Consider the following 22861-nt stretch of genomic DNA (forward strand, 5'->3'; position numbering starts at 1 on the left):
CAATGCAAGTTTATCCGGTTTGGCTGGAAGAATAGAGAAACAGAGTATCATTGAACTGGAGAGAAACTACGAAAATAAACCAGGGATCTGGGTGTTTTCATGTATGGGAACAGGGGGTTAGCATGCAGCTCTGGCCAGTAATTAGGAAAGCAGATGGAACGTTGACCTTTATTGCAAGGGATTGGAATATAAAAGTCAGTAAGTCCTGCTGAAGCTGTACAGGTCTTGCGTGAGACCACACCTGGAGTACCGCGGACAGTGTTTGTTCCCTTATTCATTGAGAGGTATAGTTGCAATGGAGGCAGTGCAGAGAAGGTTCACTGGGTTGATTCCTGGGACGAAGGAAGGTTGAGCAGTTTGGGTCTATACTCATTGGCGTTTAGAAGATTGAGAGATGATCTTATGAAACGTATAAGATTCTGAGGTGTCTTGACAAGGTAGATGCCACGAGGATGTTTTCCTTCAAGGGATAAGTTAGAACCTGGGTTTCAAATTAAGAGGATGTCTGCTTAAGGCAAATAAGGAATTTCTTCTCTCGCAGGGTCATGAACCTTTAGGATTCTCTGACCCGGAAACTGTGGAGGCGGAATCAATGCATATATTAAAGACTGAGATGGACAGATTTTATGAGGGAGTTAAAAGTTATGGGGAACCAGCAGGAAAGTGGAACTGAAGCCAAGATTAGATCTGCCATGATCTTACTGAGCAGTGGAGCAGGTTTGAGGGGACAAATGGCCTACTCCCGTTCTTAGCTTTCATATTCATATGAACTGTAGAAATGGAGAATGATTATTGGAAAGTGTGGAGTAAAATGCGAACTCAATGTATTTCTAGCCTATGCAGAATCAAGATTTTGATTTGATTGTTTGGAATTTATATTGTAAATTTGAAATCAACTATAGAAAATAAAAATGAGAGAACACTAAAGAAAATAATCGATTGAAATACTACTTCACATGCACTCATGCACTCCTTTCACACTGGAAACTGGATAGATAAATTGGACAGAAAACAGGCCCTTCAGCCCAACTTGTCCATACCAACCAAGTTGACTAACTGAGCTACACCCATTTGCCTGCATTTGGCCCATATCCCTCTAAACCTTTCCCGTCCATGTAATTGTCCATATACACACCACTCCCTGCGTGAAAAAGTATCCTCTCAGATCCCTTTTAAATCTTTAGTTCTCACTTTAAATCCATGTTCTCTAATTTTGGACTCCCCTATCCTGGGGAAAAGGCTGTGATTCTTCACCTTATATCTGCCCCTCATGATTTTATAAACCTCTACAAGGTCATCCCTCAGCCTTGTTCGCTCCAAGGAAAAAAGTCCCACCTTATCCAGTCTCGATAACATCCTCATAAATCTTTTGTGCACCCTTTCCAGTTTAATTATGTGGAAGATAAACCATTTTTTTTGGTAATAAACACCACACACTAACATAAAACAGATGAAACCTCCAATCTTGTGATAATTTTTACACAACTCTTTAATACTTGTTAAATTATGTGAACCTGACAGCTCCTGTTACTCAGCATTCCCCTGTGGAATCCTTAAAAGCTTAAACTATTTGTTTGCCTCCATCACAGAGATCACATTATCAAAATACAAAACTATTAATACTTTGTGATGTATTGCAAAGCTACTCTTTCTATTATCTCACACACTATCTTATGCTTTGAAATCCCATCAGTGCAGACTTTATTTAGTGCCGCTCTTCACACACTTATTTCTTAATGTTATTGCAGAAGGCACTCACCTCGACATGCTGACAAGTCTGGATTAGTCTACCCATTAGTGTTTCCAGCTCATTATTCCTCTTGATTAGACTGGCCAGGTTGGTCTCCAGACTTTGCTGTTGGAGGAAGAAATGCAATGCAGTTACAGGCATAAGGCATTTGGCTGTCAAGTTGAAAATGAAAATTACGAAGACATTGCAAAGAAGATTTGGATGTTTGAAACTACGATTGTGCTGGGTAGCTTTATTCATAATGGGCTTCCTGCTATGGATGTTGGGCTAGAGGCCATACTTCCATGTTTCCTTAAGACATGGAAGGAGTCCATCGAGTCAATGCCAACTCACGGCAATCCCATCAATTCCATTCCCCCACTAATTTTCCCTGTAACCTATTTTCTCCACATTTTCAACAATTCGGCCACTCACCTACACACTGGGGGCAAGTCAAAGTGGCCAACTAACCTACCAACCCACACATCTTTGGGACATGGGAGGAAACCAGAGCTTTCAGAGGAAACCCAGGGAGAACATGCAAACTCCACACAGACAGCACTGGAGGTCAGGTCTGAACGCAAGTCGCTGGAGCTGAGAGGCAGCAGCTGAACCACTGTGCCATCATGGCCACGCAGTTGATGCCTGCCATCCTCTTCATACTGCAAAGTTAAAGATGGATGAATTCAATCTACTCTCTGCCCTAAATGTTTTTGTAGGATGCCTCACCAGAACTTAACGCCCCATGACTCACCACTGTGAGGCACATCGTCTTATTCTGGATAGATGAAGTGAGTGGCCTTCTTCATCTACTAATACTTTGTATCTTGTGAACAGCATTTTGGGGAATTACTAGAAGTAAAGGGGTGAGTTTTTATTCATTACTTGCATTATAATTGTTGATGCATTTTTCACAGGTACGTTTGTAATTTTATTACACACCTTGATGTATTTTCCCCAAGGGCATTTCAGGGGTGCTTCAGGGTCTTATTACCTCTGAATATAATTGGATCAGTCCATTAGACAACTCCTACGCTAGAATGAACATAGCTCCATGTATGGTAGAAATTCATTCACACAACTTTGTCAATAGCAGCATGTGCTGTTGAGAACTAACTTAACCCAAAGTAAAGCGATTTTGTGCAAATTTCTGGGCATCTTATTGTCTGTTAGGGAATTCACCTCCACATTTTTAAGTGGGAATATCATTCTCCATATTTAGTGTAAGGCACTCCCTAGTGACATAAACACTAGTGGAACTCACTAAATTCATTGGTGGTGACATATTCAACTTTACAGGTCTTAAAAACAGTTCTTAGTTAATTGTAGAACAGAAAGGTTTGACTGAACACAACAGAAAATGCTCAGCAAGTCAGGTGGCATAGATGGGGAGAGAAACAGGGTGGACATTTCGGGTCCAAGACCCGTCAATATATCTGGAAAAGTCCCAGGTCCTAAAGATGTGTGGGTTGGTATCCCAAGGACTGTACTGTGCCCACAGTGTTTCAAGTTGCAGAGAGGAGGCTTTGGAGAGAACAGAAGGAATATCTGTGGTAGGATGCAGAGCAAAACTATCCACTTACAAGCCATCCCCGAATAATGAATGGGTTCCATTTTTACAGACGTCCCATGTGTTGATTTTGTCCGTGTCGGAAAATACACAAAATCACTCGATATATAACCATACCTCCACAATATTGTAATGAATGGCATCAAAAATAGATAAGTGATAAGAAAGAACAAGTATTAAAAGTGGAGAGAGAGGGGAAAATAGTTCTGCCTTTGTCCATAACCCAGGAAGGACCTGCATTTTAAAAACTGACAGATGGAGACAGCAAAGAAAATTAAAACAAACTGAAACAAAGAGGTACAGCACATCTGTAAAGAGAAAAAGAGGGGTGGAGGGGCAGTCAGATATCTCAGGGTGTTAAATTCAAAATGAAAAATCCAAAATGAATTCATTTTAAATTAAATTCAAAATGATAGCCATATGAATGATAGAAAAATGGAGGACTATGTGGGAGGGAAGGGTTAGATAGATAGTAGAGCAGGATAAAATGTCGGCACAACATCATGGGTTGAAGGGCCTGTACTGTGCTGTAATGTTCTGTGTTCTATGAAGTCCTGAGAGTTGTACTGTGCCCAGACAACACAAGTTACATTCCTTCTGCAGCCACTGATCTTCACCGGGCTGTGCAATTGAGAGCAGTCTCCCTCCCCTTCCCTTTGAGGCAGTATCCATTCATTTAGCAGCAATAACCCCACCCCTCCCTCCCGCCCCAGTATCCTGGGTAAACTGTTGCATATATTGTGCTACGTCCCTTTCAGAGCTAGCTGCCAAGACTGCGACGTCACATGGTAACAACTGCAAGAACTTGCAACACATCAACTTAGCAACATTCTTCTGCAAACCCTGAAGCTAAAGGTCCTGCTCTTTATGCCACTTTCTTAAACAACATTAGGGTGACTCACAATGCTCCCTTCATGCCAAAATAAGGGTGAAACAGTTTCTGAGTGACTGTTTTATTTGAGGCAAAGACATGGCCTTAATGAAACAAAAAGAGAAATGAAACAGGAAAATCACTACATTTTTGTATAGTGCCTTTTGCAATTTCCAGGTTAGTTTCAGAAAATGAAGTACATTTGATGTGCAATGCTTGCTGTATTATAGGATTGAAATCATGCTGGACAATTTTCACAGAGCAAGATCCCACAAGCCGCAAGTAAATAAGCTAATGGAAAGGAACTCGCGGGTGTACTCCGGACTGTGTCATGGTTTAATTGCAACCACCTGAGAGGGTGGACAAGCCCTCAGCTTTACCTCATTCGAGAAACGCCGCCCCCAACAGCGTGACAGTACTGAATAAAAAATCTAGCTCCCACGGAGCTGTCTATATTGGGCATTGTGAGAGAATCAAATTATTGAAGAGATATTTCATGTCTGCAAAGGGAGCTTCAAAATATAGCACCAGAAAACATTTTCGCCATACTCAGATACTCGCAGATGTGACCCAAAAGCTATAGTGTTACTTATTCTTTTGCCTTAAATTCTGCTTTGGATAATCTGGAATGTATTGCAATGATGTTATTTACTGCTTGTTAACAAACAGGGAAAGTCTGCCTTAAATTTTGCACCCAAATCTCTGCATTAGGACTTGAACCTGACATTTTTTAATGCGGATATGTGAGAGCACTACCATCTGAGTCAAGACTGAAATAAGGAATAATAATCTCTGATGTTTGCATCAGTAGAGAAGACAGCTACTGCTGTAATTTAGTCAGATGGATTCACTGAATCAGATAGTCATACAGCAAGTAAAAGAAGGCTGGCACTTTGAATGAGCTCCATTCCCCTGCTCAACCACCTTCGTACAGCAAATTTGACCTTTTCCCAATTTAGCAGCACTCCCATATCCCAATTCTCTATTGAAAGTTACTGTGGAACTAGTCTCTACCATCCTCTGTGGCATTTCAGATCACTTGACCTGTTGTATAAATCAATTCCTCCCCATTCTCATTTTGTTCTTGTGCCAGTTCCCTTAAATCTACCAAGACCCCTGCCAGTGAAAACAGTTTCTCCTACTACACTCTCATAAAATCCCTCAAAATACCACATAAACTGCTCTTATCCTCCTGTGTTATTGGGTGAACAAGTGCACATCCTCCTAGTTCCCCAAACTGCAAGACCCAGTGCCCAGACCAGTTCTGCTAAATATAGTGATTGTGCTGAAATACAACAATCCTGATTGGCACCAAATTGGAAAAGAATGGTGGCCATTTATCGTGCTTCTTCTGAATTAAAATTATTTTATATTACATATAATATATAGATATATATTATAATATTTATGCACTGACCTTATAATGGTAGGGGAGCTACACTCTTACAGTTAAAGGGAACATAGTCCCTTTAACTCTAAGGGTGTAGATCCCTTCCCATTATAAGGTCAGTGCAAAGTACTGTTGCATGCACACACTGCAAACAGATCGTAAAGGCAGCCTGAGTCTGGAGTAGGGTCCAGATAGGATACTGAGGGGAATAAGAACATGGCGTTAACAAAGTGGTGCATCAGGACGGATGCAGGGTTTCAACCCGAAATGTCGACAATTCCTTTTCTTGCACGGATGTTGCTTTGACCTGCTGAGTTCCTCCTGCAGATTGTTTCTCCAGATTCCAGCATCTGCAGTCTCTTGTGTCTTCATTAACAAAGTGGTAATGGCCTCGCAAAAAGTTATTGCCATCCGCTGCAGTAATACCTGCTGCTCGTATGGTCGCAGCTTGAAAAGGGGCAACTACTCCGGCTTTTGGGGCACAGCTCAGAACAGAATTGAGAAGGAGCGCATTTGGAATGAGCTGCCAGAAACAGCGGCTGAGGTGGGCACATTAGCAACGTTTAAAAGCCATCTAGATAAGTACATGGATAGGAGAGGTTTAGAGGGCTATGGGCCAAATGCAGGCAGAGGCGACTAGCTCTCTGGACAACACAGACAGTGTGGACAAGTTGGGCCAAAGGGCCTGTTTCCATGCTGTATAGATCTATGACTCTATGAGAAGCACAATTTGTGAATGACAAAAATGTGATCCCGTGCTTTATTTGAAGCTCACTTTGCTGACATTAAGTATCTCATCAATAGTCTGACCCCCTCACAATGAACAATATGGATAGCTTCCAGACAAGAAGATTCTTTATTTCTTGTGTGGTCCCTGTGCACAGCTGGGGGTGCCGTTCCTTGGATGGGATTAAATTTGTCTGCCCTCTCGGGTAGTTGCAACTAAATCATGTTCAAATCTGAAATAGAGCAGGTGAGTTCCCTTCATCCCTCAAGCATCTCCAGGCCATGCACTTAAACGCTGCTTGTGAGATCCTGCTAGTCAACCACTACTTGCACTCAGCAAGTTGATTGATATCAAAAACTCTTTGCACGTATCTGATGATAAGCTGCTTTTAACTTAGAGCTCTGGATCCTTTGATGTTAGTATGCCTCGATCAACATTTTGAGTCTGAATTGGTCATGGTCCAGAACTCTAGATGCCCTGCATGTGAGATTAAGGATCCTGGCTACTGGGCACCAAAGCTACAGATTAGAAAAGCTCAAGCTAAATTTGCAGGTGCTATGGAGGTGTAACAGCCATTTTCCATGCAGGAGCAAGACAGGAATAGCAATGAAATAAACTATCAGATGATTCCCTTTCTGATGTTAGATGATGGATGGACATTGACCAGAACAGTAGGGAGAACTTCTCTGCAGATTTGTGTTGTTGGATCTTCTGCATCCAGTTCAGATGTCACATTCAATGGGTGGCACCTCAGATACAGCACTGGGTCAATGCAATAAGTCCCAGCCCCTGGAGTTTGCTGACTTTGCTGCAGGCCTGAATGCTTTTTATTATGTATATTTGCACTATTTTATGGATAAAGTATATAGTTTGAGAGGAAAATGATCCAGAGGCAAGAAAGTTAACAACTAATCAATCTCTAAAACAGGTCATCTCCAATTATTTTGATCAAGGCATACAAAGTTGGGAAAATACGCCTCTAAAACTGAATCATTACAAAATCAATTTATCAATCAATCAGTTTGACCCTCTCAATGTGGGTGCAAGAAGGATTGGGAGGGGTTTTAAGCTACAGAGGTGGGTTTACTAATTAGAGTATTTAAACAAGGCTTCGTGTCTCATCGATTTGGATTTAATGACTGTCACAATGCTGGGGAACTGTGGTGGCAAAAGGAAACTAGAGCTGCTGGATTCAACTATTAGGCTTCATTTCCAGGAAGGTTTCTGGCCAGGAAGTGTGCTTTGACCAGTCCCCTCATACAAACCTGCCACAATATCTTATCTGTCTTATCTCTCTCTCTCTTTCCCTCTCCCCTGTCAGTTTTTCTTTGCACCACCATATCTCTTCCCTCTGCATCTCCTCTTTCTCCAATATCCCTTTGACCCCACAATCTCCCTTGCTTTCACAACTTCCCTCTTCCTCAACTATCTCCCTTTTGTCTAATAATTTATTTCCCCTATTATCTCTCTTCACCATGCAAGCTCTCCCACTCACACACTCTCTGTCTCTCTCTCTCTCTTCCATTCCCCCTTCCCTTACCTAGCCCTGATCCTCAGACTGTAGAAGACTCTCCCTGGTGATCTTATACTGTAGGTATCACTGCTGGAGCCCTGCAAGCCTTCAACCAGGTCAGCTGCTGGGTAGCTTATGGTCAGGATTTTTACCTCATGTATGCCCCTTTCTTGTGGCAGCAGGAGGGGAGAGTGTGGGGAGCTAAGAATATAGCTACAGCTCAGTGACAAAAACTCACTTCAAAAGAAAGAGTTTTGTCCCTCACAGTGCACCATCCCCAAAGCTCACTTGACCCAGCTCCATTGCATTTCTCCTTAGGGAGAACTGGAGCAGATGAAACATGACACAAGATAGCAGCTCAGAAAATGGGTGCATGAACACAGGCTTGAGTAAAACCTCTCTGCTTTCCTTTAATTCATTCTCAGCGTACAGAGTCACAGGTAAGATTGATGTTCCTGGTTTTCTAAGAAGGTGATAGTGCCACAGTTTGTTATACTTTCTCGCAGATTGATTAAGCAGTCAAAAGCAAAATACATGGAACTCGGAAATTAAAGAAAGTGTAGTTAATGCCATCAGGTCAGGCACCAACAGTGTGGAGAGCAATAGATTTAATGGTTCAGGCCAATGACTTTTGTCAGAAAAGATTTCATTGATCTGAAGCATCAAATTTGTTTCTCTCTTCTTGGATGCTGCCTGATGTACGATTTCAAGCATTTTATGATAAATCTTGGCTTCTGACCCACAATTAAGACTGAATCTGTTTCAGGTGATACCGAGGCCATGTAAAGAGCCAGGTTAGAATTTTCCAATGGACTTTTTGAACTGGATAAGTTTTTAATGACAGCTTGACACTATCATGGTCACTTTTACTGAGATGAGCTTGCTTTTAAAACAGGAATTCACATTCCTCGACTGGCTCCAGCACAATTCGAATACACTTTCTCTGGATTGGTCACATAAATGCTATTATGAACTAAGCAAAAGAACTAAGAGAATTAATAAACACCTCCAGATGAGACTCAACACCTTCCTTTGCAACTGGATCCTTGACTTCCTGATCAACTGACTGCAATCAATAAGGACAGGCAGCAACACCTCTGCCACAATTATTCTGAACACTGGTGCCCCACAAGGCTGCGTCCTCAGCCCTCTACTCCCTATACACTGACGACTGTGTCGCCAGATTCTGCTCTAACTCCATCTACAAGTTTGTAGATGATACCACCATAGTGGGCCCTATATCAAATAACAATGAGTCAGAGTACAGGAAGGAGATAAAGAGCTTAGTAACATGGTGTCATGACAACAACCTTTCCCTAAGTGTCAACAAAACAAAAAAGCTGGTCATTGACTTCAGGAAGGGGGGCAGTGCACATGCTCTTGTCTACATCAATGGTGCTGAGGTCGAGAGGATTGAGAACTTCAAGTTCCTTGGAGTTAACATCACCAATAGCCTGTCCTGGTCCAACCATGCAGATGCCACGGCCAAGAAAACTTCTCACCAGCGCCTCTACTTCCTCAGGAGGTTAAAGAAATTTGGCACGTCCCCTTTGACACTCACCAATTTTTATCAATACACCATTGAAAGCATCCTATCTGGATGTATCACGGCTTGGTATGGCAACTTCTCTGCCCATGACCACAAGAAACTGCAGAGAGTCATGGACACAGCTCAGCACATCACGGAAACTAGCCTCCTTGCCATGGACTCTGTCCATACTTCTCACTACCTCGGTAAAGCAGTCAGCATAATCAAAGACCCCACCCACCCGAGACGTTCTCTCTTCTCCCCTCTCTCATCAGGTGGAAGATACAAGAGCATGAAAACACATACCACCAGGCTCAAGGACAGCTTCTATCCCGCTGTTATAAGACTATTGAACAGTTGCCTCGAAAGATAAGATGGACGCTTGACCTCAAAATCTACCTCGTTATGACCTTGCACCTTATTGTCTACCTGCACTGAACTTTCTCTGTAATTGTACACGTTATTCTGCACTCTGTTATTGTTTTACCCTGTTCTACCTCAATGCACTGTGTAATGAATTGATCTGTATGAACAGTATGCAAGACAAGTTTTTCATTGTACCTCGATACATGTGATAATAATAAACCAATACCAATTCTACCTTATTGTCCACTTGGCCCTAACCCCAAGTCTCAGATATTAAAAGACTGCATTTGATATGTTTCAAAGACTCAGTCAGAGGAACGGCAATATTCATTGGATTAAGACTACCAGCAAAGCTCACATGTGTTGATCCAGTGTGCTGCTATTAGCAGAGCTGCTATCCTCCTGTTGGGTATTGGAGACTGAATTGTGAGAATGGCCAGACCTGGGGTGTCGACTTTCTTGGCCTTCCCAGTATCAGTTAAAGACAGGAAATACAGCCAGTTCCTGTGTACCTTCTAGTCAGTAAAGGATTACTGAGACCTAAACAGGAAATACCAGAGACTTTCAGCAGGTCAGGTGGCATCCAAGCAAAGTGTTTGAAAAGGAGCAGAACAAAGAGAGGGGAGCCCATGTACACCAGGAGCCACACAGATGCACACAAATAAACAAAGGCACGTTCAGCCACACACGTACATACAAATAGGAACACAGACACATAGACATGCACACATAGACGTACAGACAAAGACACAAACAAGCAGACACCTAGAAGTCATGCACAGACATACATGACTAATGTATGGTCATGGTGAAGGAAATTATACATTCCTCACTTATTCCAGCATGAAGGCAGCTTGAATATATTATAGAAATATTCATCAGCCCAGACAGGGTCTGTTGGGAGAGAAACAGAGCCAAGGCTTCCAGCTGTATCACTTCACAAAACCTACCTGATGACAGGTCACTGACCTGAAGCATTGACCTCATCTCTCCCCACAGATGCTACCTGGACTCTTATGTATTTCCAGCTCTTTCTGTTTTGTTTTGGCATTTCCAAAATCAACCATATTTTGCTTCTGAACAATTTTCTCCTCAGTAATAGTTTCTCCTCAGTAATATGGATTCCCATGCTTTTGATCCCACAACACAAATGCTGTATCCCCAGCAAACTGCTTTCATAGGAACAGGTTTGGTCAGTGGAACTGTCACTGACTTGCATTTGGTCTACTTGAACAAAGCTGAGATGGATTAGGCTGGGAATACTCAGGGACAGGTACAGCCAGCTCCTCAAACTCCTGTGTCATTTAGTTAGACTATGGCTGATCTGTACCTTCCTTTACTCTATGTCCATCATGGGCACAACCCTCCCCACCATCGAGGACATCTTCAAGAGATGGTGCATCAAGAAGGTTGCATCCATCATTAAGGACCTTCATCTTCCGGGACATGTCCTCTTCTCGTTACTACCACCGGGGAGGAGGTTCAGGAGCCTGAAGACCCAAACTCAACGATTCAGAAACAGTTTCTTCCCCTCCATCATCAGATCTCTGAATGGTCCATGAACCCATGAACACTATCTCATTATTCCATTTTTCTTGCACTATTCATTTATTTTTGTAATTTATAGTAATTTTATGTCCTTGCACTGTACTGCTGCCGCAAAACAACATACTTTATGTCACATAAGTCAGTGATAATCTGATTCTGATATCTCATGTTACCCCTATCCAACAAAAATGCATCAATCTGTCTCCATTCTTCCATCGCCCTCTTGCTATATTTTCTATATTTAAGCAACAGGTGGGCTGCAATAAAGCATGGGGTTGGATAAGGAGCTAGAAGCAGCTAAACAACTACTGTGGGCGGACTGATTCCTGGAATGTGGGTGGGTGGAAAGAATGGTTCCATAAGGAGAGATTAAGCAGACTTGACCTGTACTCTCTAGTGTTCAGAAGAAGGAGAGGTGGAAATGTGGAAAATTCTTCAAAGGTTTGACAGGGCAGATGTGGAGCTGATGTTTCTCATGGCTGCATGCCTAGAACCAGGGTTACACGCTCAAAGTAATGGGGGAGCCAGTTAGAACAAAGTTGAGAAGAAATCTCTTCACCCAGAGAGTGGAGAATCTTTATAGTTCTCTTTGAGGATGGCTGTGGCGGCTTGGTCACTGAGTATTTCAAGACAGAAATCTACAGATACTGAGTTATTAAGAGAATGTCAGGAGATGGGATTAGTGCAAGAAAGTGGCACTAAGGTAAAAGACCAGCTGCAATCTTACTGAACGTGGTGCAGGCACAATGGTCTATCCCTGCTTCTATTTCTTTTGTCCTTATGTGCATTGGTCCCTGACTGGACAATTTTTTGATGACTGTATTTATATTTAGAAACAACCATTTCTTACTAGCATTATTTATGTGGAGGACAATAGCTTTCAACACCAGCTGGGGAGTTAAAGGGTTAGAAATCCATCCTCAGAATGTAATTGCACAATGAAGTAGTTGTATTCAGCATCAGAAACCCAACTTCATTAACTTCAATGGGATCTCAGAAGTGGATATTAATTTTAATCACCACTGTTAAATATTGAAAATATAACATTACAATGCCCTTACCAACCTTTCCCAAAGACGTGCTTCCAGCTAGGCAATTTTGACCCTCAGATGTGGGACCGCAGTTGTGTCAAGACAGGAGAATCTGGGACTGGTCTCCTCAGAACAGGGATGGTTAACGGGGCACTTAATAATTCAAAATTAAGAAATGTTTTGATAGAATTGATAATGTTGAGAGGGAAGGCTGCTTCCATTGGGTCAGCATGTTTGCAGTCATTTAAACTACTTTTGGAATTGCACTTTAAACAAGTACAAATTATGTCGACATATGTTTCCATATTATTGGTGGGGAGGTGTGGGGAAGTCATGATCCTGATGCCCCTCTTGGTCCCCACCCACCCCGGGCAACCCACAAGCATGCCCCATCATAGGGTCTGTAGCCACAGGTTTATGATTATTGGCATAAGAACCAGAGAGATGATGAGAAGATATTGATGAATACAACAAAGTTGTTTTGAGCTGAAAAGGACTGCCCTAATAATGCAGCAGAAACAGACTAAAGAGCAACTTTCAGAAGGGAAATGGGCGTCGGACAGTTGCATAGGAAACATTGACAAATATTGTAACTGGCCAGCTCTTCCTCAGTTTTTCATAAAAGCTGGAACAGTTGCTGACTGGAGCCCATGGTGATGCAATCCCTCTGCTCAGCTGGAACCAACCCTGCTCCAGTTTCTGTCCCTGCCAGGCCAATGTAAGACAATTCATCCTGCAAAACCCTGCTGACTGCCTGGCCCCTGGGCTGTTACATGCTTGAGAATTGCTGAAGCAAACAGCAGCGAGGCTTGTTAGTGAAACACAGCTGGGATAACATTAACAAAAAGGGAAGGGCAGATGATCAAATCAACCCAGATAGCTGTTGTCAGCCAGACAGAACGTTTAACAAGACAACACTTCATCACGCTGCAAGTGTTAAAACACATTCTACATAACGGAGATTCTGCAAGCCTAGCCTTTGCCCGCAGTGTACACATTACCCTCCAGAGCTTCCCAAACGTGGCAGCATGCTCAAACTGAATGCAAGGCTAATTCCTGGGATGATAGCATTGTCATTTCACGAGTGGCTAAAGAAGTTGGGTTTGTATTCTTTGGAGTTCAGAAAAACAAGGGGTGATCTTACTGAAATGTATCAACTTGGAAGCATGACAAGGTAGATGTTGAGATATTTTCACTAGTGGGAGGAGAGTCCTGAACGAGGGGACTTTAGGCGACAATCATTTAAAACTGAGACACACAGGCATTTCTTCTTGCAGACAGTTTTGAATTTCTGGAACTCTCTCTGCAGAGGGTTGTAGAGGCTGGATCATGGGGGTATTTAATGAAGAGGGGGTATTTGAAGATCAGGAAATTGAGAGCTACGCGGAACTGGCACACAAGTGGAGTTGAGGCCTCGGGCAGATCAGTCATGATCATATTGAATGAAAAGGCAGCAGGCATGAGGTGGCCAAATGGCCTCCTCCTGCTCCTATTTACTTGTGTTCCTGAGGGGCTGTTTCCACCCACTGTTGAAGGCAGTCTCTCTCCATAAGCAGATGGATTTATACTGAACATCCAACTCTTTCACTCTGCAAATGTTTGGCTGGATTATACAATTTTATGGTCTTAGTTTCACCTGAAGGTAAAGCATTGTGTTTACAGAGAATTTATGAGATGATTTAAGAGCTGAGTGCACTTTAATTGCTTGTTCTTTATGTTAATAATTATACTCACTCTTTAATCTTACTCAGCTGCATTTTAACCTGGTTTCCCCTTTATTGTTCCTGACTGCATTGGTCCTTGCCCACGTTTGCTATTTCTTCTCTCATATATTTTTGGCTCAGACTTAACGGGGAACGCCAGCAGTTCTCTGCCAGCCTTTCTTCTGACTGCATTCCAATGCCAGAAGTGGTGTGTGGTCGCAGTCTCCCAGCAATTACATGGGGGAGCTCCACCTGGTGTACCTGAGCCAGGCTAGATCTGATGTAGGAACGCATTCTCCATCCATTTGAATGGAGAAGAACGGCTACAAGGGTCAAAGGTGAGTTTCTGAATTGGTTTAGTTTTGTTAAATTTTTTTTATTGTTTTAAGCATTCATTAGTGCTATTGTACTTCACTTTTAAAAATTATTAAAAATGTAAAAAATAATGTTTTAATTATTTAATTGATTTTTCACTCTTGTAAATGTTTTTTGAGTATCAGAGATATTCAGATACACTCCGTTTTTTGACAGATGAGTGAGCCTGAAGGCCCAGCATTGTTGATTCTGCTGTTTTTGTGGACATGTCTTGTTCTGTCTCCCAGGCCCTCAACACATCACAGCATTTACATGTCCACAGCTCTGCCATTGTGTCAGCATAAGCAAATGAGGATTAAGTGACCTCCACACATACACAGAAATGTTTGTACTTATTGCATAGGTCAGTGGTCCATGCCAGCAGGAAGTTCCAGAGCATCATATAGCTGAATAAATGCCAATCTTTTAGTAGCATTTATATATTGTATCTATAAATATCAATATCTATAAATAGTGATATCGCAATATAGAGCCTGCATATACAACAATTTCCAAATATGGCAGCACATTTTATAGGTAACTTCCATACATGGTATTTGTACATCAGTATATTTACAGTACTATCAACCTCTGCACGTCATTCATATTTCTCAGCATGGTAATCCTCTGCAGATCTGATGCCTTGATCTATATATTCCTGCAGTTTCTCTTCCTCTGTGACCCTGCAATGACCCCCACCTGATGACATTCTATTCTTGTTCAGCCCCTGGGGATGAGCAGTTGGCTGGTTTGCTCTGAAGACAACCCTTTGGTATCTGCTTGTATCATTAGTAACAAACAGGAGATCTTGAAATGTCAGTCTCACTATATTGCCTCCTACAATCTCCTTCCTATTCTGATTTCAACAACGCAAAGTGAAATGGAAGTTGAATTCAATTCAATTTCTGAATTAATTGGATTATGTGCTGCTCCATGTGTGGTTGCCGTCTTGCCTCAAACTTTACGTGCTGTGCATATGTAACTTTTGATTTGACTCACCATGATCTCCACATTGGTAAGGGTAGTGACGCAGCTGAGGCTTTGGTGGCTGCAGAGTAGGCAGGCAGGGACATAATCAGAATCCAATCCTAATGTGAAGCCCACACTCCCAGATTGGACCATGGCAGTCCCTCAGGATCGAGGATGACTTAGTCAGATTGGACCTTGCCAACATAATAAAGAACATGTGTCAAGTATGCATGGGGAATGTAGCATTTAGCAGCAAGAAGACCCCCAGACCATTTAAAGTGATTATCAATAACTTGCAGACTTGGTGCTGACTGAGTGGTTGAGCTTTCAGTGCAGAGGACCCCTTGGGGAACCAGCCACTGAGGTGCCTCAGTAGGAGGATTGATCCACAAATGCTGTACAGCAAACGAACAGAAGAAGTTCATGCAGGAAGAGACCATTCAGCCCCTCAAGTCTATTCCATCATTCAGTAAGATTATGTCTGATCTTTTACCTCAGCACTGCCTTCCTACACAAGTCCCTTGACTCCCTTACAAAAAAAGCTCCCAAGCAGTTCTTTCAAGTGCATCGCAGCAAGAAACAATGCCTGAAGGCAACTTTTTTCCAAGGAGGTATTAATAAAAATGTGTCACATCTTGCAGAACTGAATCCACAGAATAGGGCCAGAACTGTTTTGCATTGAAGGTAACAGTGAGCACCATGTTCTACACCTCCAGGGCTTTCCAGGCTGGTGCAAGCAGCAGCAATATTCAGCACCATCGTGCCAGGGAAAAGAGTTTTTCCAATTCATGATATCCAAATTCATCTCCTTCCTTGAAGAAAAGCAGCAGGATCCAAAAATGTGTGGATTTGCCAGGATTGCTGGCTTTCTGACTAGCATTGTGGGCCTTACCTGAGAATCCTGCCACAGAAGATTCCATTTCTAGTCAACAGCAAAATATCAATACTGATGCTGGGGAACAATTGCAGCTCCTTCATCTTCTGGTTGAGCCCCTTCAAATTTGAATCACTGCACCCAACCAAAGAATAGCTACTGGGCACAAGGGTTGTACTCTGACCAGCCACTTCCTGATGCATCCCAAAGGTCAGGGACAAGAACTCTCCTACTCAAAGAGTCATGCTGTCACCCACAAACTGACTGACTGAGTGGCTCAAGAAGGCGGCATCCATTAAGGACCCTCACCACCGAAGACATGCCCTCTTCACGCTACTACCATCGGGGAGGAGGTACAGGAGCCTGAAGACCCACACTCAACGTTTCAAGAACAGCTTCTTTCCCTCCGCCATCAGATTTCTGAACGGTCCATGAACCCATGAACATTACCCCATTATTCTTCTTTTGCACCATTTATTTATTTTTGTAACGCAGCAATTTTTATGTCTTTATGTCTTGCACTGTACTGCTGCCACAAAACAACAAATTTCACGATATATGTCAGTGATAATAAACCTGATTCTGTTTCTGTTCTGAATCAACGTCTCTGCTGTCTGGCCCACGATGGGGGTCCCTTGCATATAGAGATTCTGAGCTTCCTGTCCCTCACCCAGACACTGGGTGATTCATGACATCCTGCACTGAAAGCTGATACATCGGGCAGTGAATACTGGTTGAGTTGCCGATCACTCACATACTGGAAAGGGTGGGCTCCCCGCACCCAACAAAGATCACGGCAGGTGCTGACACCTCTCCTCTCTGTAAGTTGATACCTCATGCACCTCAATGTTTTCTGATGGCCCCCCCTCTCCCCATTAGTACCACCATTCTCTCATCCAGTTGTCCCTAACCAGTTTGCTGCTGTCGTGTGCCGGACTGTCCTGTAAGGGAGAAGGAAGTGCATTAGTGAGTCTCTGATAACGTGACTGACCTATGCACCTGCCAAGATTAAACAGCCTGCAGTGCATGTAGATGGTGAGGAGTGGGGTTGTGGTAAGTGTCTGTGGGTACAGTGCAATGTTTGGATGTTGGCATCCTACCGGATTGATAGGAGTTGTCAGTAGGTGAGTAATGGAGAATATTTTTCATTCATCAGCATCTAGACACGGTGGGAGATAAGATATCTTTATTAGTCACATGTACACCGAAACACACAGTGAAATGAATCTTTTGTGTAGTGTTCTGGGGGCAGCCCGCAAGTGTCGTCACTCTTCTGGTGCCAACATAGCATGCCCACAACTTCCTAACCTGTATGTCTTTGGAATGTGGGAGGAAACTGGAGCACCTGGAGGAAACCCACGCAGACATGGGGAGAACATACAAACTCCTTACAGACAGTGGCCAGAATTGAATCTGGGTCACTGGCACTGTAAAGCGTTACACTAACCGCTACACTATGAGTTTGATGTCGTATTCAGTGACTTGGTCAAGCGTGAGTTATTGAAACCCTCGCAGCACTGCATCAATGCCCTCTGGACTTTGCACCTTGTATTTACCTCGGTTATTGCCTCCTCTCATTGGCCCTTCACTGTGGGCCTGGAGGGCTTCCTGGTCCCCAGAGGGATGGACATCTTTTTCCATTATTTCCACTTGCAGTCACAAGGAGTCACTCATGACATAGGCAAGAGTGGCCTTGGTGTTCTGAGATGAGGAGGAAGTCACGCGGAAGGGAGGAGAACAGAAGAAACTGGCTGCTCAGTTGTGCGTTACTTTGAGTCACGGTAGTGCACAGATACTTTCAGATGACAGGGCCGTGAATCATCTGAGGGTGCAGAGTACAGGGCAAAACCTACTAATTTCCACTCTAGGGCGCAGGAGAGAATTCCCTGGTGTGGGGATCAGACCAAGAGTAGAGCAGGTAGAGGCATGACAGAGTTACAGAAACGGCTAGACATAGAGAGGGCTGTAGGCTGGATGATTTGAGAAAGATCAAGGCATCAAGCACCATTGTTCAAGAACTGGGCTATCCTGTAGCCCAGCATAGGTATGTTCCATATTGTATGTACAGCTGTTTTCGTTCTGATTACAAACAGAAATCCTCTGGATGAGATTGTGTTGTACTTTCCACGAACTGTAAAATTTGATTGGTGAGTTGTTTAACAGGGGAGTACAAGAGACGCCCTGACATCTTTTGGGTATCAGAATCAAATATTACAGCTTTGTTCAAAACCCCCTACTTTGTGTTCCATATGGACAAAGTTCAACATGAGCACAGGCTGGATCCTGTTGCATTTTAGTCTAACAAAGCCACAAACTGGTATTTGAAGTATTTTGCAATATTATTCCCACAGGGGCTGCAGGAATGTTGTCCGGTAACTTGCTCACCAGTGTGGTTGTGATTCAAGAGAAGTTTTCTCATTGAAAAAACAGCATTTCTTTTATTTGAGTAAATGAAACCTCTTTGAATTCAGTTTATCCTTGTTTATAACAGATCCAATTTGCTAAAGTAGTCTATAAGCTTGGCTGCCTCTGGGTATCATCTCTCTGCTTGTTCTATTCCTGGAGCTGTACTGGGGATAAATTCCTTCTCAACCACATCCTTTTTCCAACGGATCCTATGAATTATTTTTGATTTGCTTTAGAAACAGTTTAGTCAGCTGTTATCTATTTCTTCACATTTAGGATTAGAGTTGAAGGATTAAGTAAAAGTTTCATCTTTTCAAGGAGTGTACATGGATCGTACATTAATACTATAGCTGTTCGACTAACAGGATACGGATAGGACTCCCTCAGTTGGCTGTGCTCCATTAAGTTAAAGGTCTTTGGTTTGGGTGAACTGATGCCTTAATGTGGCCATAATTTGAAGGTTTAGAGCAAAGTTGTTCAAAGATGACGACAGTTAGAAAGCACTCTTTCAAGCATGGGGTAGTACAATTCTGGACTCTCTCTCCTAGACTGCGTCAATTAACTGAGGATGATCCAAATTTGCTGGGTGAGGGTATTCAAGCTTATAGAACAAAGGCAGGTAACTCAGTTTGAGGCTGAACACAGCCATGGTTTAAATGGCACAATGGAACTGAGGGCAGAACAGCTTGCAAGACACTGATCATCACGTCCTGCCAATTTAAGTGTTAACCATTAGCCCTGCTCTTTGCCTCCTACCTTCTAACATATCCACTATCCATGTTAATATGCTTCCTCCAAATCCATGTGCACTAAATGTTGTTGTTATTTCTTTACGTGGGGTGTGTAGCGGTTAGCATAACTCTATTACAGCACCAGTGACCTGGGTTCAATTCCGGCCACTGTCTGTAAGGAGTTTGTACGTTCTCCCTGTGTGTCTGCGTGGGTTTCCTCCGGGTGCTCCGGTTTCCTCCCACATTCCAAAGACATATGGCTAGGAAGTTGTGGGTGTGCTATGTTGGCACCGGAAGTGTGGCAACACTTGCGGGCTGCCCCCAGAACTCTCTACACAAAAGATGTATTTCACTGTGTGTTTCGATGTACATGTGACTAATAAAGATATCTTGTCTTATACCCTGTAAGATTCCACATATTGATAACCTAAATTACTGCGCAGGTAATATCTCCAAGAGATTCTGCTAGCTTCATCAGACATGACCTATCCTTTAAGATCCATTCTGGTTCTCTATGAGCAGTTCATAGTTGTCCAAGGGCTAATTCACTTTGTTGCTAATAATAGGTTCAAATAATTTCCCCTCAGCAGGCATTTGACTATTAGACCTATAATTTCCAAGCTTTCCTTCTTAAGTAATGGGTGATACCAGCAATTTTCCAATCCCATGGGCAACTCCTGAATTAAGATCGATAACTGGCAACACCCACATCCTGAGAATGACGTTTTTTTTTAAACTGATATTGATCTGAAGCTCTCTGAGGAAGTTCAAGGCCAATATACAGCATCAGAAAGATACAATGCACATTGGAAACATTGCCCTGTTGTTAAACTACCTGTATTGTGTTGGCTGGTCTGGAGAACTGGAGATTTGGAGTTGGTTCAATCAGCTTTGTCATTTGTAACTCTCAGCTGTATCAAAATGGAATAATCACAGCTGTCAAATTATTGCCGGCCTTGCTTGTGACACCAACATCCACAAAACAAATAAAGAAAAAGAGTCCACATAACTCTGGTTTAAACAGTTCTGGTGCTCCCATTGGAGGGTGCTAAAATGGCAAACTTACCAAAGGCCATTTGGTGGTTGTTTTCTGCCTAGACCCAATTTTTCATCCATTCCTCCTTTCCCTGAGGCCAGGCTTAGGAGCACATGCTCGATCAGGCCTGTAGCCAGGATGTTAGGGGACAGGAGGGGTTTTGACTCCAGGGATTGTTGGAGATTGGGGTGGGGGGGTACAGATTCAGATGTGGAAAGAGTAGTGTTTCGTCTTTGGGGATTAGGGGAGAACTGGTCAAGTTTTAGGAGATGGGTGAGGGTAACCAGCAGTGTTGTTGGGGGAGGACTGGGAAGGGCTGCAGTGTTTCGTGTGAGCAATCTGCAGTGCTTTTAGAGGATGGGTGTAGGACCGGTAGTGTTAATGGAGATTGAGGAATCGGGAAGGATTACATGGTCTTAGGTATGGGTGATTTGCAAAAGCAGGACATGGGGGGGGGGGGTGGTGAGGGGGGTAGTTTCAGCACTTGGGGTAGGGAATGATAAGCACTTTGTGGGCTACTTGGGCCGACAGTGCTGAGTGAAGACCATGTTGCCTAGGACTACCTCCAGCCTATTGTGGTCCAGTTTCCCTCAACCTGATCCCAAAGGAGCATTTTACTAGAAATCACAAATTCCTTTGGGGTCGCAAGGTGACTGACAACAGGAAATGTCTGGGCAAATTTTCCTAGTAACGCAAAACAATTCCAAAATTATTGTGAATATGCTTCAATCCGGAAGAAAGCAATTTTCAAAAACACAACACTGATAAAAAGACAGCGTTGTGCAATGAATTTCTGGGCAAACTTCCAATCGAGGATTTGCACTCATGGTCTTTGAAGACTTAAACACCAATAACAACTTCAATAAAAGCATTTCAGTGTTATTGGAACTGAGGGCTATAATTATTGAGATATTTCTCAATTTAACACATAAAAAAAACCAGCCCTGTGGCAGCAGACAATCCAAGAAGTGATTCAAACTTTGCATGCTTTCTAAACCTTTTGTTTTAACTCCAAGGAAGGAAGGGCCATAGACGACCAAGGAAATTTGAATGTAAAGTGGGAATTATTTGAAAAGAGGGAATTTCAACATGCCAATTTTCCCATTGCCAAAATGTTTTACAAGATCTGGGAGAGAGCCACAGTAGCTGGGAGTTCCTGAAGCCAAAGGATGTGAAGGGAATCTGTGGGTCAGGTAGAACCAGGGGAAACAACCAAGGGCAGGAGTACCTTAAGGATCTGGAGAATCAATCCTGCTCCTTCCCATGGGCCACAAGGCACTGTTAATGTAACCACTTCTCTGCTTGTTGCCCTCTTGGTAATAGATTGCTGGTGTTCCTCCTCATGGAAGCATGACACCAAACCAACATGCTCTCACCTCTGTGGAAAACCGTCCATGGCACAGGTAAATGGATTGATATGCAAAGGGGTGAAAGGTTACCATGGGTAGAGTTAAAATTACAATCAGATCACCTGTGACCTAATTGAAAGGTGATTTGAGGGGCCGAGTGCACCCAATTTCTATGCCCCCCCCCCACAGGGGCTATTCCTCCCCAGCAACACCCACATCAGGGGCATTACGTTGGACGGCGGCCCACCTGCCCTTCCGATCTGCTGACTGGAACGTGCTTCTTATCTGGACCCTCACTTTCACGCCAATCGTGAGAGTCATGTGATGCCATTCATTTGAATGGGGTCACCAACCTTGATTAAAAAAGATGAACACAGATAAACAGTTTATCTATTTTCTTTATATTTAAGAGCAACAAACAATCTGCTGGAGGAACTCAGCAGGTCAAGCAGCACCTGTGGGGGAAAAGGAATTGTTGACGTTTTGGGTCGACAATTGCTTTACCCTCACAGGTGCTGCTTGACCTGCTGAGCTCCTAAAGCAGATTATTTATTGCTCCAGATTCCAGCACTTGCAGTCTCTTGTGTCTCTCTTCCTTAGATATGTTCTATTTCATTTTAGCAGCATAAGTAACTTAAAGAAAATTTTGTTTATTTTTTAAAATTTTCTTTCAATTTTTTTTAGTTATTTAAGTCAATCACATCTATTTTAAGAGTATCATCAAAAACACTTAAAAAGGTGTTAAGAAGGGGGTTGCCAGAGGCCAGCTGTCAGAAGTCCAATCGGCTGCGGTGGGGGCAGTGTTCCAGGGGGCTCTGCCCAAAGACCAGTCACCACTCATGGCTCCATAAGTACCCCGCAGAGGTAAAGGCAGGAGATGAGCGCGGGCGGTGGGCCAGTTCAATCTCTTGTCACTCCAAGACCCTTGCACTCACCGAGTCACTGTGGCCCAGGCTGGGCTAGAGCACAGCTCTCCGCGTCTCACCTGGCACCCATGTATCCGAAGCGCGTAAGCTCACAGGTTGTGCTGGAAATCTCGGCCACTGTGCTAAACGACTGGGATTACTCATCACAACAGCAAGCAGCCAGCAAATCAGCACACACCCTAACTGCTCAGGAGCGTGGGTTCCACAGAAACAACAAGCATGTGGCTGAAACTACAAGGT

The 22861-nt window shown here is 43.2% G+C and overlaps 1 protein-coding gene across 2 annotated transcripts in view; it reads right to left on the reverse strand.

Moving 5' to 3' along the window:
- mid1 (midline 1) overlaps window positions 1-22861 on the reverse strand; it is a 159076-nt gene that overhangs the window by 54056 nt on the left and 82159 nt on the right. For both annotated transcript variants that reach the window (XM_052014851.1, XM_052014852.1), the window contains exon 3: window positions 1760-1855. In XM_052014851.1, coding sequence (XP_051870811.1) covers window positions 1760-1855 — 96 coding nt within the window. The remainder of the gene's footprint in view (window positions 1-1759; window positions 1856-22861) is intronic.

The sequence above is a fragment of the Pristis pectinata genome, chromosome 4 (assembly GCF_009764475.1).
Source record: "Pristis pectinata isolate sPriPec2 chromosome 4, sPriPec2.1.pri, whole genome shotgun sequence".
In the NCBI taxonomy this organism is placed as follows: Eukaryota; Metazoa; Chordata; class Chondrichthyes; order Rhinopristiformes; family Pristidae; genus Pristis; species Pristis pectinata.